This window comes from Microchirus variegatus (genome assembly GCF_963457635.1).
Source record: "Microchirus variegatus genome assembly, chromosome: 19".
Lineage (NCBI taxonomy): Eukaryota > Metazoa > Chordata > Actinopteri > Pleuronectiformes > Soleidae > Microchirus > Microchirus variegatus.
Genome location: NC_139820.1, coordinates 4,675,140 through 4,690,562, shown reverse-complemented (window position 1 = coordinate 4,690,562; position 15,423 = coordinate 4,675,140). Strand labels below are relative to the sequence as shown.

The following is a 15,423-nucleotide window of genomic DNA, read 5'->3' as shown; positions in this document are numbered from 1 at the left end:
GTTAGCGCCATTAACCACCGCGCTAACAGAGCTAACTGGTAAACGGTGCCTGGATTCCGGTGCCGCGGCACATAAACGTGACGTCACCGCGCGTCTTTTTTGCAGTCGGTCGTCATGGAAACGGGTCATGCGTTAATGTTGACGCCGTTAGCGCCATTTCACCGCCGCGCTAAAGGAGCTAACGCAGACAATGGAGCTAACTGGTAAACAGTGCCTGGACTCCGGTGCCGTGGCACGTAAATGTGACGTCACCGCGCGTCTTTTTTCGGTCAGTTGTACCGCATCGTGTGGTAACGTTGACGCTGTCACCGCCCCCTTGCAGCTTTGTTTCCTACTTGGTTTCATGGCCCGCTTTAGCCCGGCCCGTGGTCCAGTACTGGTCCCTAACCGTGAGGTTGGGAAACCCCCGTTCAGTACGTTGACACAACACTGGTTTCCACATAACAGCCAGGACACCACCGTGAGCTGACACTGAAGCCAGGACTTGAGCTCTGTTTACTGCAAGAAGAAAAAGAAAGAAAGGAAAAGCAGAGAGAGTGAGAGAGTGGAGGAGAGAACAGAGAAGCTGTGATGAGGTTTGATGTGAGTTACATAACATCATGAATTAGATATGATGGCCATGAGAGAGGAGCTGCTGTTTAGAGCCGGATTAAAGGCTCCGTGCTGCCCTCTCCAGGACCTGAGCCTGGGATCTTACAAAGGGGTTTTATATGTATAAGGGGGAATATATTCTTCTTCTTTTTGTTTTACCGCTGATAACGTCCAGTTTATCACGAATCTAATGTCGTTTCTGTGTGTGTTTGTGTCTCTGCAGGCAGGCGTGGGACCTGGCTGTGGATATCTGCCTCTCTCAGCTGCCCACCATCATCGAGGAGGGCACCGCCTTCAGAGTAAGTGTGTGTGTGTGTGTGTGTAAAAACAGGCCAATAAAAATTGGTTATTATTGGATTCAATCATTTTTTTTATTTGCCATTTGAACACTAGCACGGTTACAGTAAACGGAATGATTGTGCAGAGTCGGCGGTATTAAAAGAAAAGAACGAAACGTAACAAGCAGAATAAATAATAAACAGTAAAAGAGACAAAAAATACACTTAAATACGATCAATATAATAAAACAAGTTTTACAGGAGAACCTTCTGAACATGATGTACAGTACCTGAGAATGATCCTTTGTCATTTGACCCAAAAGTGAACGCTAATCAAACTCAAAAACTCCTTTAGCTCCTTTAGCTCCTTTAGCTCCTTTAGCTCCTTTAGCCCACCGCTGTATTTATTGTTCTATTTACTGACGTGTCAGGGGAGCGTGATGGAGATGCTGAGTGGAATGGAAACACAGTTCTGGGTCACTAACACAAATTTTCTCTGTGTTGTGAGTAGTAGAAATCCTTCATTCGATTCTCGATCTTTTTTGTCTTCTCTCCTTTAGCACAGACGAGTCTGACATTTTAGACGTCGTTGTAGATGAGTTAAAAAAGACTTAAAAATCCCTGAAAACATGCGTTACTACTACTAGGATAGCAAAGGTACGGAAGAGAATTAGGGCCACATGGGAAAAAATATTTTAGAGTCATAATTTTCAGAGTTCTGATAATAAATTCAGAATTCTGAGTTTTAAAGTCAGAAATTCTGAGTTTAAAGTCAGAATTCTGAGGTTAAAATAATTCTCAGTTTTATAGTCGGAATTCTGGGAATAAACTCAGTGTTTACACTCAGAATTCATTCTGACTTTAAAACTGGGAATTCTGAGTTTAAAGTCAGAATTCTGAGAATAAAATAATTTTGAGTTTCAAAATCAGAATTTTGAGTTTAAAGTCATTAAATCTGAGAAAAAAGTCAGAATTATGAGTTTTAAAGTCAGAATTAGGAGAATAAAATCAGAATTATGAGTTTTAAAGTCAGAATTATGAGTTTAAAGTCAGAATTATGAGAATAAAATTAGAATTATGAGTTTTAAAGTCAGAATTATGAGTTTTAAAGTCAGAATTAGGAGAATTGAATAATTCTGAGTTTTAAAGTCAGATTTCGGAGAGATTAAAGTCAGAATTCTGAGAATTAAATAATTCTGAGTTATTTTCTGAAAATAAAATCAGAATTATGAGTTTTAAAGTCAGAATTTTGAGTTTAAAGTCATTAAATCTGAGAAAAAAGTCAGAATTATGAGTTTTAAAGTCAGAATTAGGAGAATAAAATCAGAATTAGGAGTTTTAAAGTCAGAATTTTGAGTTTAAAGTCATAATTATGAGTTTAAAGTCAGAAATTCTGAAAATAAAGTCAGAATTATGAGTTATAAAGTCAGAATTATGAGTTTAAAGTCAGAATTCTGAGAATAAAATAATTCAGAGTTTTAAAGTGAGAAATTCTAGTTAATTAGTGGTTAATTATCCAACTATTTGGTTGGGGATTAACCTGACAGGGAATTATAATCCGTCCCCTGACAAACACAGAGCAACATGTTGTTCAGACTCATCAGAAAAGTGGAGGTGGAGCATCTTGTCCTGATGTTAGCACTTTTACCCTAACCCTTCTTCACTTCTCCACCTGGCTGTTTGGAGGTGGGCATCTTCCCTATTGTTCCTCTGGGAGCCGTTCTCTCTCCTCCTCGATACTTTCTCCTGCACTCAGGCCCCAAAAACACTTACCGGTAGCGTAATTGAGCCTCTGAGGAGCGATAAGAAGAAGGAGATCTTCTCTCTCTCTCCGTCTTTCTCCTTCTATCAGGAGCCTTTAACTCCGCGCACTCATGTCCTTCTTCAACTCTTACAAATTCAGCTTTATTTTCTACTCCAGGTAATTAATGAGCGTTGGCGATATTTACTCACTCCATCCTCGATTTTCCGTCTCCAGACTCTGGACCGCTGCTTTTTTTTGTTGCCTCAGGGAAAACAACGGTCGTATAAAAAAACGCCCAGATTATGTATGGTTTTCAAGTAGGAGTTAAAAACCCAGCAACGTATGGATTAGTGAAGACGTCGACAGGAGATTAATAAAAGAAATATTATAAAAAATAAAAGAATCATAAATAAATAATACAATTTAAAAAGAATGTGAGATTAAAGTCAGAATTCTAAGATTCATGCTTCTCTATTAAGGGGTCGCCACAGTGGATTATCTGCCTCCAATCTCTGAGTTTATCTGAGTTTATTCTCTGAAATCTGAATTTGATCTAAGAAATCTGAGAGAAAGACTGATTTAGATCTCAGAATTTTGACTTTATTTGTTTCTTAAAGTCCGAGTTCTGAGAAAATCATAATTTTGACTTTAGTTTTAGAAATCTGAGAGGAAAACGCTGATTTAATCTCAGAATTCTGGCTTTATACTTGGAATTCTGGGGAAATCTAACTGGAATCTCGGAATATTGATTTTTCCTAATCCAATTTTTTTAATCCAAATTTTGACTTTAATGTGAATATTCAGGTTTTTAATTTCAGAATTCTGGGGGAAAATTCTGACTATAATATATATATATATAAAACATAAAATATTGATTTTTCTGTCCAATTTTTCTCAGAATTATGAATTTCATAACGGAATTTCAGTAAGAATCTTTAATCTCAGATTTCCGGTAACAAGTCTTGACTTTAGTCTCGGAATTATGGGGAGAAGTCTGACTGTAATCTCAGAATATTGCTTTTTCCTCGTTCGATTTTTGAATTTTTATCTGAATTTTGACTTTAATGTGAAAGTTCTGATTTGAATCTCACAATTCTGGGGAAAAATACGCCTATAATCTCATAAAATTAATTTTTCTGTCCAATTTTTGATTTTTTTTTCTCAGAATTATGACTTCCATAGAAATCCAGCAATAATCTATGATCTCAGATTTCCTGTAAAACGTCTTGACTTGAATCTCGGAATTGTGGGGAGAAGTCTGACTGTAATCTCAGAATATTGATTTTTCCTAGTCCGATTTTTACATTTTTATCAGAATTTTGGGAAAAAATGTGACTGTAATCTCATAATATAGATTTTTCTTTGTCTGATTTATTTATTTTGTTATGTTCTTAGACTATAATCTCAGGGTTCTATTGTTTTCCTTTTAAAATGATTTTGTTTCCCAAAGAAACATTCACACGTGGCACTAACCCTCCTCCGTATCCTCCTCATAAATATTTCCCCTCACGTCTTCACGTGTTGAATTCTCCTTCTGTTTGGAGACACTTTGGCATTTGTAAACCAGACGTAAACCATATTTGAACGTGTTTTGGATATAGACTTAGTTAAAGAGTTAAATGCTTAAACTTTCACAGTGTAAAGTTGTCATGAAGAGTAAAAATAGCTTATAAACAAGTTTAAAAAAAAAAAAAAAAAGGTGATAACATTCACCAGTGAACACGGCAGTAAACAAACTCGGGGCAGTTTTGCACAATCCCTTAAATTGCACTTGAGTTTGCTGCTCATTTGTTATCATTAAGTGCAGTTTTTTGCCTCTGGCTTAAAGCTATTTTTCCGCCTGTTTTCTTCCTGGTTGTAATTACCCCGTCTCTTTCTCCTGAAGCCGGGTAAACAAACGGACAACGGTAAAGTCGCGGTGCGAGAAAAATTGTGGATAATCAGCCGTAATTGGCGCGATGCGTAGCGCTGACGCTCGATTATGCACGCGTTCGTTGGAGGAGCGTTGATATTCGGCCTCGTCCTCCTCTTCTCCGCATCCATCCAGCGCTGTCATAATTCCCGCCGCATTATTAACGCCCGGCGATCAAACCTCCGGGCAGCCGGCGGTCGATCAATCAGACAAACTGCCGTGGCAGCAGAGAGTGAGAGAAAGGGAAGGGAAGGTGATCATGAAAGATCGGGATTTATGCCGTTACTGCATTGCAGTGTCACTCCTGAGCTCGTTGTGTCGGGGCTTTTGTGGAGTGATGGGCGAGTGTGTGTGTGTGTGTGTGTGTGTGTGTGTGTGTGTGTGTGAATAAGCACAATAATGTCTTTAATAACCGTGTGTGTGTGTGTGTGTGTGATTGATGTCCACAGCACAGTCCTTTCTTCGCAGAGCAGCTCACGGCCTTTCAGGTTTGGTTGACGATGGGCGTGGAGAACAGGAATCCTCCTGAGCAGCTTCCTATTGTACTGCAGGTATGAACACACACACGCACACACACACACACACACACACACATGCATGCACACACACACACACACACACTGCTGTACCGGTGTGTTGTTGCTGGAGTCTAGCGCCTGCTGTTGGAAAACACAGTGCACTGCAGTAAACTGTCTCTCTGTGGTTGACAGAGGTTAATCTGTGCAGTAAACATCACTGACACCTTTATCATTAAACATATTCACTCTAAAGTCACTGAAGTCATTAAAAGACTGACTGACTGACTTAGTTACTAACCCACTGACACGGTTACTGACTGAGTTACTGACCGATTACTGAGTTACTGACTGACTTACTGACACAGTTACTGACTTACTCAGTTACTGACTGACCTATTCTGTTACTGACTGACTTAATTACTGATTGACTGACTGACTGACTTAGTTACTGACTGAGTTATTGACTGACTGACTTAGTTACTGACTGACTTACTCAGTTATTGACTGACTTAGTTACTGACTGACTGACTTAGTTACTGACTGAGTGATTGACTGACTGACTTAATTACTGACTGAGTTCTTGACTGACTGACTGACTTAATTACTGATTTACTGACTGACTTAGTTACTGACTGAGTTATTGACTGACTGACTGACTTAGTTACTGACTGACTTAATTACTGATTTACTGACTTAGTTACTGACTGACTTACTCAGTTTCTGACTGACTGACTGACTTAGTTACTGACTGACTTAATTACTGATTTACTGACTTAGTTACTGACTGACTTACTCAGTTATTGACTGACTGACTGACTTAGTTACTGACTGACTTAATTACTGATTTACTGACTGACTGAGTTATTGACTGACTGACTGACTTAGTTACTGACTGACTTAATTACTGATTTACTGACTGACTGAGTTATTGACTGACTGACTGACTTAGTTACTGACTGACTTAATTACTGATTTACTGACTGACTGAGTTATTGACTGACTGACTGACTTAGTTACTGACTGACTTAATTACTGATTTACTGACTGAGTTATTGACTGACTTACTCAGTTACTGACTGACTTACTGAGTTAGTTGGTTACTAACTGACTTACCAAGTTAGTTAATACCGACTTACTGAGTTAGTTACTGACTAGCTGATTTACTCAGTTACCGACTGACATAGTTACTGACTGATTACTTAGTTACTGACGACTTAGTAAGTTTTCAAGTTTCAAGCTCCAGTGTTTCAAACAGATGCAAAAAAACCTCACAGTTGTTGACAAGAGGTTATATACAGTATATAAGTACTTTAAACACAGTATATAAGTACTTTAAATACAGTATATATGTACTTATATACAGAGTATATATAAGTAAAAAGTCCATGTGTCCATTTCCTCCCACGATGACTGTGTTTACTCACGTTCAGTCTCAAGGTAACCGAGCGTCTGCACTGCAGCAGATTTCCTTTTCATTTGAAAAACAATGGCAGTGAATAGACGACGAGAGTCCGATGAGAGCGAAGAACAGAGAGCGTCTTCTGCAGTAACGACGCTCGGTCGTTTAAAACGCTCTTTTATCAGATGTGGTGCATCATCAACACTTGAGCCGCTTTAAACTGAAGGATTGTTTTAATAGAGCAGCAGTGACGGTGGTGGTGGTGGTGGTGCAGCGTTTATGGAGCAGAGAACTGGCACAGGTGAAGCCAGGGTTGTTCCATTTTGCATGAAATGCCCTGATTTCCAAACGTCTGATTAAACTCACACATCACCTGCCGCGGGGGGCGGGGGGGTCAACCGTTAGCGACCGAGGATCATTGCAACGATGCTTTAAAGGGTAATCGCCTCTCTCGCTGCTCCCTTTATCTTCATTTTTTTTTACTCCCGTACACCAGACGCTCTCACTCCTCCTGCTCCTCTCCGGGTCACCTCTTTGAATTCCTTCTCACAAACTGAGCTCAGCATTTACCGGCCAATTTAAACCCAGAGACGGGGACGAGAGTGCGGCGTCTCCTGTGTTCATGGAGTGGTGTTAAATAAATCCTTATTTATTTCTTTTTTTTCAGATGCTTTAATTGGGATGAAATGTTGCCTGTGTGTGTGTGTGTCAGCTGTTGACTTACAGCAGTCGGCGTGTTCCCTGGGGGGTGTACAGTTGTGCTGTTGTATTATATCACAGTGTAGTAGCATTGTGCGCTGCTGTCCATGTTAAATGGTAATTTCCTGCTGACTCAGCGATGTGCGAGCCTCAGCCCCATCCATACAGCAGTTCTGTCGGGGCCCGTTAAAAGCCCACTGTGTGTGTGTGTGTGTGTGTGTGTACTGGTATAAACACTGACCAAAAACCTGGTCCTGGTTGTGTTTTCAGCTCTGGATTTGGATTGTAGTCAGGTTAAAGTTGGGGTTTAGTCTATGTCTATCTGTGAGGATAAAAAAAACTTCGGGAATAAGGACATTTAAGAGTGTTTTGCTTGGAAATTTCAAAATCTCTGCAACCACAAGGTTTATTTAATACTTTGGGCATCATCGTTAATGGAACGCTTGTGGTGAAGAGTAAATGAAGATGGCTTTTTTTGGTTAACACCTGGTTTTAAAGGTTAGAATTAGGTTTAAGTTGAGGGTTAGGCTCAGTTCACTCTTAGAAATCAGGGTTCCAAAAGGGTTCTTCTACAAGGGCCGAGGTTCTACCTGGAACCATTTACTTCTGAAAAACTCTTTCCTGAATAAAGAGTTTAAAAAGGGTTCCAGGTGGAACCTTTGTAAAAAAGGTTCTACCTGAAGCCAAAAAGGGTTCTCCTATGAGGACAAGCTGAAGAACCTTATATGGTTGTACTTAGAACATTTATTTCTAAGAGTGTATCCATCCATCCATCCATCCATCCACACTCTTAGACATAAGGGTTCCAAAAGGGTTCTTCTACAAGGGCTGAGGTTCTACCTGGAACTATTTGCTTCTGAAAAACCCTTTCCAGAAGAAAGGGTTTTTCAAGGGTTCTTGCTAACACTAATGGTTCCAGTAAGAACCATTTTGATCCAGAGAACTATTTAAAACCCCTTTCCTGAATAAAGGGTTTAGGTGGAACCCTCAGGTGGAATCTTTATAAGAAGGTTCTACCTGGAGCCAAAAAGGGTTCTCCTATGAGGACAAGCCGAAGAACCTTATATGGTTCGACTTAGCACTTGTATTTCTAAGAGTCGATCTATCTATCCATCTATCCATCTATCCATCCATCCATCCACACTCTTAGAAGTAAGGGTTCCAAAAAGTCCTTCTAGAAGGGCCGAGGTTCTACCTGGAACCATTTGCTTCTGAAAAAAACCATTTGGTTCTTGGTGGAACCCTCCAAAAGGGTTCTTGGTAGAACCCTCCAAAAGGGTTCTTGGTGGAACCCTCCAAAAGGGTTCTTGGTAGAACCCTCCAAAAGGTTATACCTGGAGCCAAAAAGGGTTCTCCTATGAGGACAAGCCGAAGAATGGTTCTACTTAGCACTTTTATTTCTAAGAGTGTAGTAGTTATAGTTGTTAGCTGAAACAATTCATCGGTTCGAAGCTTTTTTCATGATTAAAACTAGATTTCTGATAGTTTCAGCTTCTTAAATGTGATATATATTATAACAATATAATAATATTTTCTTTGTTTCTTTGCTCCGAAAAAAAAACAAGACGTTGGAGAACATGGTCATTTCCAGGTTTGACAAACACTGATCAACTTTTTTTTTTTTTTTTTTTTTACATTTTCTGCGATTGACGGAGAAAATAATTGACAGATTAATCGATGACGAACATAATCGTGAGTTGCAGCTCTAGAGAGGACAGAGAGGAAGTGAAGCCTTTAAGATTACACAACGTGATGCAGCCTCACACTCTGTGATGGGGGGGTGAAATAATCTGGAGGCCACATGGGTCGCTCTTTCTCAGGCTCTCGGAGGATTTACGATCGGGTGGCAAAGTTTTAATCTCGTTTTTAAAAACATGCAAAGAGCGACGAGGCCAAGAAAAAAAAAAGCGCGGGGGGGGATGGGGGGGGAGGGGAGGTGTAACGCAGCGTAATCCATCAATAATGCTCTTTAATGAAATGAGCGCAGGGAGAGGACCAGGAAGAGGAGAGAGAGAGACGCAGTGCGACGTTGTCTTGACAACAGCCGCTCCATCCGGTGAACGATCACCTGCTTTTATTTACAGCGTCTCACTCTCTCCGTGTTGTGATGTTTACAGTAACAGCGGCGCGTCACCTCACACACACACACACACACACAGTATGATCATACAGTAGTGTGTGCTTACTCATCACTTGGCGTCCGGTGTTACACAAATACGAATTACAGTGCATAAAATATGCATACTGTGTGTGTTTGCGTATCAAATGCAGTGAGTTACTATAGCGATTTCCTCAAGCTGAGATCCGAAACGGAGAAATCTACGCTAAGAGTTGCTCCGTCCACGTTTTAATACGTAGACGTTATGACCTTTGTTCTCCGTGTTGTGAATAAATAGTGAAATCCTGCACTTTTGACGGATAATCGCGGCGTACCGCGATACGATTGTCTTGTACGGAATTGCTGTATCGCGATATTATTGGTATCGTGGACTAGAGCTGCAAAATTAACGATTATTTTCGTAATTGTTTCGTCGGATGTCATTAGACACATCCGTACAGTTGTACGAAGTTCATTTACACTGCAAAAAGAAGTCCTGCTTTGTTGTGTTGACGCCTGGTAACTATCACTAGCCTCTGAGCTAACCTCTTGGAGCTAGTGACAGTAAGCTAACCTGTAGTTTTGTTTTACGTTAACACACACAAACATCACATATCTTGTCGGGTGGAACACTTAATACCAAAACGTTGCAAAAATACGAAAACGATAGTTCATTCACGCCTCAAAAATCCCGCTTTGTTGTGTTGACGCCTGCTAACTGTCGCTAGTCTCTGAGCTAACTTGGAGGAAATGATTCAGTTTTAATGATTTCTTTGTGATGTGGAGCAAAGAAATTAGGTAAATATTCACATTTAAGAAGCTAAAACAATCCGAAATCCAAATAACTCAAAAAGTCACGGACGGATTTGGACTAAATTTTTCACGAAATGTCCTCAATGGGACCAGGAACAAATGATTACATTTTGGGCGTGATCCGTAGTGGTGGTGGGGGTCGTAGGACTGCGCTCTCAGAGTGCTTTTCTAGTTTACCAATGAGGTCTAGGTTTTCCGGATCTTGATCCGAGGTCCGCCTATTGGCCGACCTTTGCCGCGCACACGCACACAGTCCTGTGTTTCCACGAATCTTCCTCTAGAGCAGGAGGTAACACCGGGGGCTGGTGTTCCCCCGTCCTCCTCCTGTTTGTGTGGTCACGCACCAGCTTTAAGTCACGCAGGATTCTAAGAATACACTCTGTGTGTGTGTGTGTGTGTGTGTGTGTGTGGACCTGGGTTCTTCCATATGCTTGTTCCCACACACACTGTGGGACAGTCGCATGGGGATAGCGACGCGTCCAGCGCTCACACGGCGCCTGTGCTGCCGTCTGCAGTATAGCCACGACGTTTTTAGCTCGCGTCACAAATAGTCCTCCTTCTTCTTCTTTTTTTTTCTTTTTTTTTTTTTGGGCCGGAACGACTACGTCGTGATGCCCGCTTTGGCATCGCTATAAACTTTTAGAATGTATACACACAAGTGAAAACAAGTGAAACGGCAGAAATGTGGGCGCACCTACACACCTACGCACACACACACATACACTGAGAGGAGTAAACAAGTTGGACCTGGTGCTGTGTGTTGGCAGCAGCAGTGGGAGAGCCACCTGTTTCCCTTCACCTCCTCCTCCTCCTCCTCTCTTCACTTCCCCCTGCTGTCCCTCATCCTCTGCCTTTGATCGCCGGCTTCCTCTCACTTCACGGGCGCGCGGGGCCTCGCTGACCTCTGACCTCTGACCTCTGAACCCCCTCTTTCAGGTCCTGCTCAGCCAGGTGCATCGTCTCCGCGCTCTGGACCTGCTCGGACGCTTCCTGGACCTGGGACCGTGGGCCGTCAGTCTGGTGCGTTCACCCCTCTCTTGTGTTGTACCGTCTGACCTTGATGGATTTCTGAAATAAAGTGTGTATCCATGGCAACCGAGGTAGTTTTACCTGCTACATGTGTGTGGGGGGGAGAATCTCTGCCTCCATCCCGACACAGAGTCGTGTTTAAAGGTGTTTAGTATTCACAAACAGCACCTTTATCTTCTCCTTACTGCTCTCTGAACAGCTGATATTTGGACTATTAACTCACATTATTGCCAGAGTTAATCCTGTGTGTGTGTGTGTGTGTGTGTGTTTCCAGGCTCTGTCTGTGGGGATCTTTCCTTACGTATTAAAGCTGCTGCAGAGTTCAGCCAGAGAGCTGAGGCCACTGCTGGTTTTCATCTGGGCTAAAATCCTGGCTGTGGACAGTGTAAGTTCTCTAAAACACTCATCCAATCGCCTCTTTGTTCCAGTTATTATGAAAAAAACCCTGTTATTATTCAGTGATTATCTACTGATTACAACATAAATGTGTTTATGATGTATATTATGTTTCCCTTTTATCTTTCCCCACTGGCCTTTTTAACGTCATTATTCAGTAAATAATAATAAAAGGAATGAGTCAAGGAAGTTTGGGTTTAGTTTAAAATGTAAATTTACAAAAAAAAATAAGGAAATATAAAATGAGGCATTGTGTACGTACGGAAGAGGATTAGGGCCACACAGGAAATAAATATTTGATTTCTGACTTTAAACTCAGAATTTCTGACTAATCTCAGAATTCTGACTTTAAAACTCAGAATTTTGACTTTATTCTCAGAATTCTGACTTTAAACTCAGAATTTCTAACTTAAAACTCGGAATTCTGACGTTAAAACTCAGAATTTTGACTTCATTCTCAGAATTCTGACTTTATTCTCAAAATGCTGACTTTATTCACAGAATTCTCACTTTAAAACTCAGAATTCTGACTTTATTCTTATAATTCTGAATTTAAAACTCATAATTTTGACCTAATTCTCATAATTCTGACTTTAAACTCAGAATTATGACTTTATTCTCAGAATTATGACTTTAAACTCGGAGTTTAAAGTTAGAACTCAAATATTTTTTCCTGTGTGGCCCGAATCCTCTTCCATATGTTGTAAGTTCCCTCGACAGGCCACGACTGCTCCTCTAACCTTCATCACTACGGGTCAGGTCCGCCTCTTGTCAGTCGTTATTAAAATCAATCTCTCTCTCTTTCTCTTTCTCTGCAGTCGTGTCAAGCCGACCTGGTAAAAGACAACGGACACAAGTACTTCCTGTCAGTTTTGGCCGACAGTTACATGCCGGTGAGTATCAACACGTCTTCTTGACGTCTTTATGAACACGGTGACCCCTAAAGCTCCTTTTATTATTGTGACATTGACTCTTGAATCAACATTTTTTTTCTGTTTTTTTTCCTCACAGTTCAACCACTTTTAATAAGAAAACATAACACTTTGATTTAAAAATGACATCTCTCTATGTTTTCAGGCCGAACATCGGACGATGGCCGTCTTCATACTGGCTGTTATTGTCAACAGCTACAACACAGGACAGGTACGTGTGTGTGTGTGTGTGTGTGTGTGTGTACTCTGCAGCAACAGGAAGTCAGATGAAGGTTTATTTATAAAGCACATCTACAATAAAAATAGAATACAGCAGCAGCAGCAGCATTAAAGATTTAAAGGGCATAATAAAAACACATTAAAGACATTTAAATAGAGAGGTAAACGAAAGAGGGGAGAAAAAGGGAATTGAAAGAGACTAAAAGTTCCAGTTAGGTCTGAGCTACGACTGTGCACGTGCTATACATCCGTATAGTTGTACGAAGTTCCTTCACACCGCAAAAAGTCCTGCTTTGTTGTGTTGACGCCTGTTAACTGTCGCTAGCCTCTGAGCTAACTTGTGGCGAGTGAAATTTAGCTAACCTGTGTTTTTAATTTACGTAAACAGAAGACAAACATCACGTATCCTGTGGGGTGGAACACCTAATGCCAAAACGTTGCAAAAATACAAATACGAAGTTCATTCACACCTCAAAAAGTACTGCTTTGTTGTGTAAGAGTACCTGCTAACTGTCGCTAGCCTCTGAGCTAACTTGGGGCTAGTGACAATTAGTGTTTTTGTTTTACGTTAACACAGACAAACATCACATAATACCGAAATGTTGCAAAAATACAAAGGAGAAGTTCATTCACGCCTCAAAAAGTCCTGCTTTGTTGTGTTGACGCCTGTTAGCTGTCGCTTGCCTCTGAGCTAACGTGGGGCTAGTGACAGTGAGCTAACTTGGGGCTAGTGACAGTAAGCTAACCTGTATTTTTGCTGTACGATAACACAGACAAACATCACGTATCTTGTGGGGCGGAACACTAATACCGAAATGTTGCAAAAATACAAAGGAGAAGTTCATTCACACCTCAAGAAGTCCTGCTTTGTTGTGTTGACGCCTGTTAGCTGTCGCTTGCCTCTGAGCTAACTTGGGGCTAGTGACAGTTAGCTAACCTGTGGATTTGCTTGACGTTAACACAGACAAACATCACGTATCAAGTGGGGCGGAACACTAATACCGAAATGTTGCAAAAATACAATTAAGAAGTTCATTCACACCTCAAACAGTCCTGCTTTGTTGTGTTGACGCCTGCTAACTGTTGCTAGCCTCTGAGCTAACTTGGGGCTTGTGACGGTTAGCTAGCCTGTGTTTTTGTTTTACGTTAACACAGACAAACATCACTTATCTTGTGGCGCGGAACACTTAATACCAAAAAGTTGCAAAAATACAAATAAAGTGAGCATGAACCGTTGCAGCTGCTAATTACACTCGTGACTTATGAACATCGCTAATGTGCGCATTTATTTCCTTCTCCAGAATCACGGGCAGGTTCTTTCAGGGGCTCAGCTGTCACTTTGAGACATGACTCTCTGGCCTTTTGTGTGTTTCCGGTGAGATATTGGATATGTGACATTTTTGTCAGTGACAGTTCCCTTCCATAATCTCCGTCTCTGTCGCAGCCACCTGCGCGGTGACACTCTATCACCACAAGTGTCACTCTGCTCTGCTGCCGGGGCCTCCGCCGTTCAATCCCCCGAAGCCCTTTTTGTGTCTGACGCTGATCAAACATCCGCCGGGTTCGATGTTTCGGGGATGAGGTCGCTTGTCATCTCGCGGAGTAAACACAAACACGAGACACGCGTGTGCTCCTGAGGGTCGGCCAGGAGTGAAAACTGACCAAACCAGAGAGTTGTTGTGATTTTGGTCCGCGTCTGACAGTTAGCGTAACCTGCAGTGAACTCCAACTGTCCCTCTGTTTATTTACGATATTACAGGTGGATTAAAGGTTTTTTTTTTTTTACCTTGTTATCAGTCGCGTCGTTTCGCGTTCGTAAAAGCACGGCCACACGAAACTGCTGTGACGTCGTTTCTCGGACTATTGTGTATTTTTGGCAGACAAAATGGTGGCTTTGATTCTTGAACAGGAACCATTTTCCATCCCTAATGAGGAACTGTATCATAGAAAAGTTCAGCTCATATGATAGCCTCAGGTTATACTTCTATGCTAGTGCTGTTAGCTAGCCTGACAACAACCCACTTATTAGCATGGGACACATCAACAAGCTTTCAAAAAGAAGAATTTTAAAGACGTTGTCCTGCCATTTTAACGTCAACTTTGTTTTGAGCGCTGAGGCCTCTGCCTTTTGATAACTTTTAGTCATTAACTTGTCGAGAACATTTGGACCGAGTTTGACGCGGCTACCTTAAACGCGCTCGACTAGCCGTTTTTGTTTTTCAAAATGGCCGACTTCTGGGTAGGCGGAGTTTATGGAAGTACATTGGAAATTTGTTTTGAATCATGAGAGCAACAAGTGTACCAAGTTTGGTTAAAATAGGAACAACCATGTGCGACTTAGACACTTAGCATTTAGCACTTTCTCTCGTCAAAAATTTCCCAAAGATTCCTCAAGAAACTTTGACTAAGCCTGAAAACGTTAGGAATTTTTTTGAGGCCCTGTTTGGATACTCGGATTGTAAGTAACTTAGCGATAGAGAGACTGTTCTTTAAATGTTTAATTAACAGACGAACAGTGAGAATATATACTTCTTTCTTCTCTTTGATATTATTTATTACCATCCCTCCTCCTCCTTTTTTTTTTCTTTCTGTCTGCAGTAACTTTACCTCACAGTCCTTCTCTCGCTTGACATCATACAATTTTAACAAATCAGAGCAGCTATATGTGCTTTCAGGCTCAGAAACACACCATTTCTTTTTTTTTTTTTCAGCCTCCCATACCACTGTGTACTTAGTGCCTCTACCTCTCGCACAGGCTTGTGAATAATAGATGATAGTCGACAATACAGAAAGAG

General features: G+C 41.1%; 1 protein-coding gene across 2 annotated transcripts in view; it reads left to right on the top strand.

Moving 5' to 3' along the window:
- Positions 1-15,423, top strand: part of rptor (regulatory associated protein of MTOR, complex 1) — a 198,889-nt gene that overhangs the window by 113,783 nt on the left and 69,683 nt on the right. For both annotated transcript variants that reach the window (XM_083905920.1, XM_083905919.1), the window contains exons 11-16: positions 815-890; positions 4,975-5,076; positions 10,989-11,072; positions 11,356-11,466; positions 12,296-12,370; positions 12,555-12,620. In XM_083905920.1, the coding sequence (XP_083762046.1) occupies positions 815-890; positions 4,975-5,076; positions 10,989-11,072; positions 11,356-11,466; positions 12,296-12,370; positions 12,555-12,620 (514 nt within the window). The remainder of the gene's footprint in view (positions 1-814; positions 891-4,974; positions 5,077-10,988; positions 11,073-11,355; positions 11,467-12,295; positions 12,371-12,554; positions 12,621-15,423) is intronic.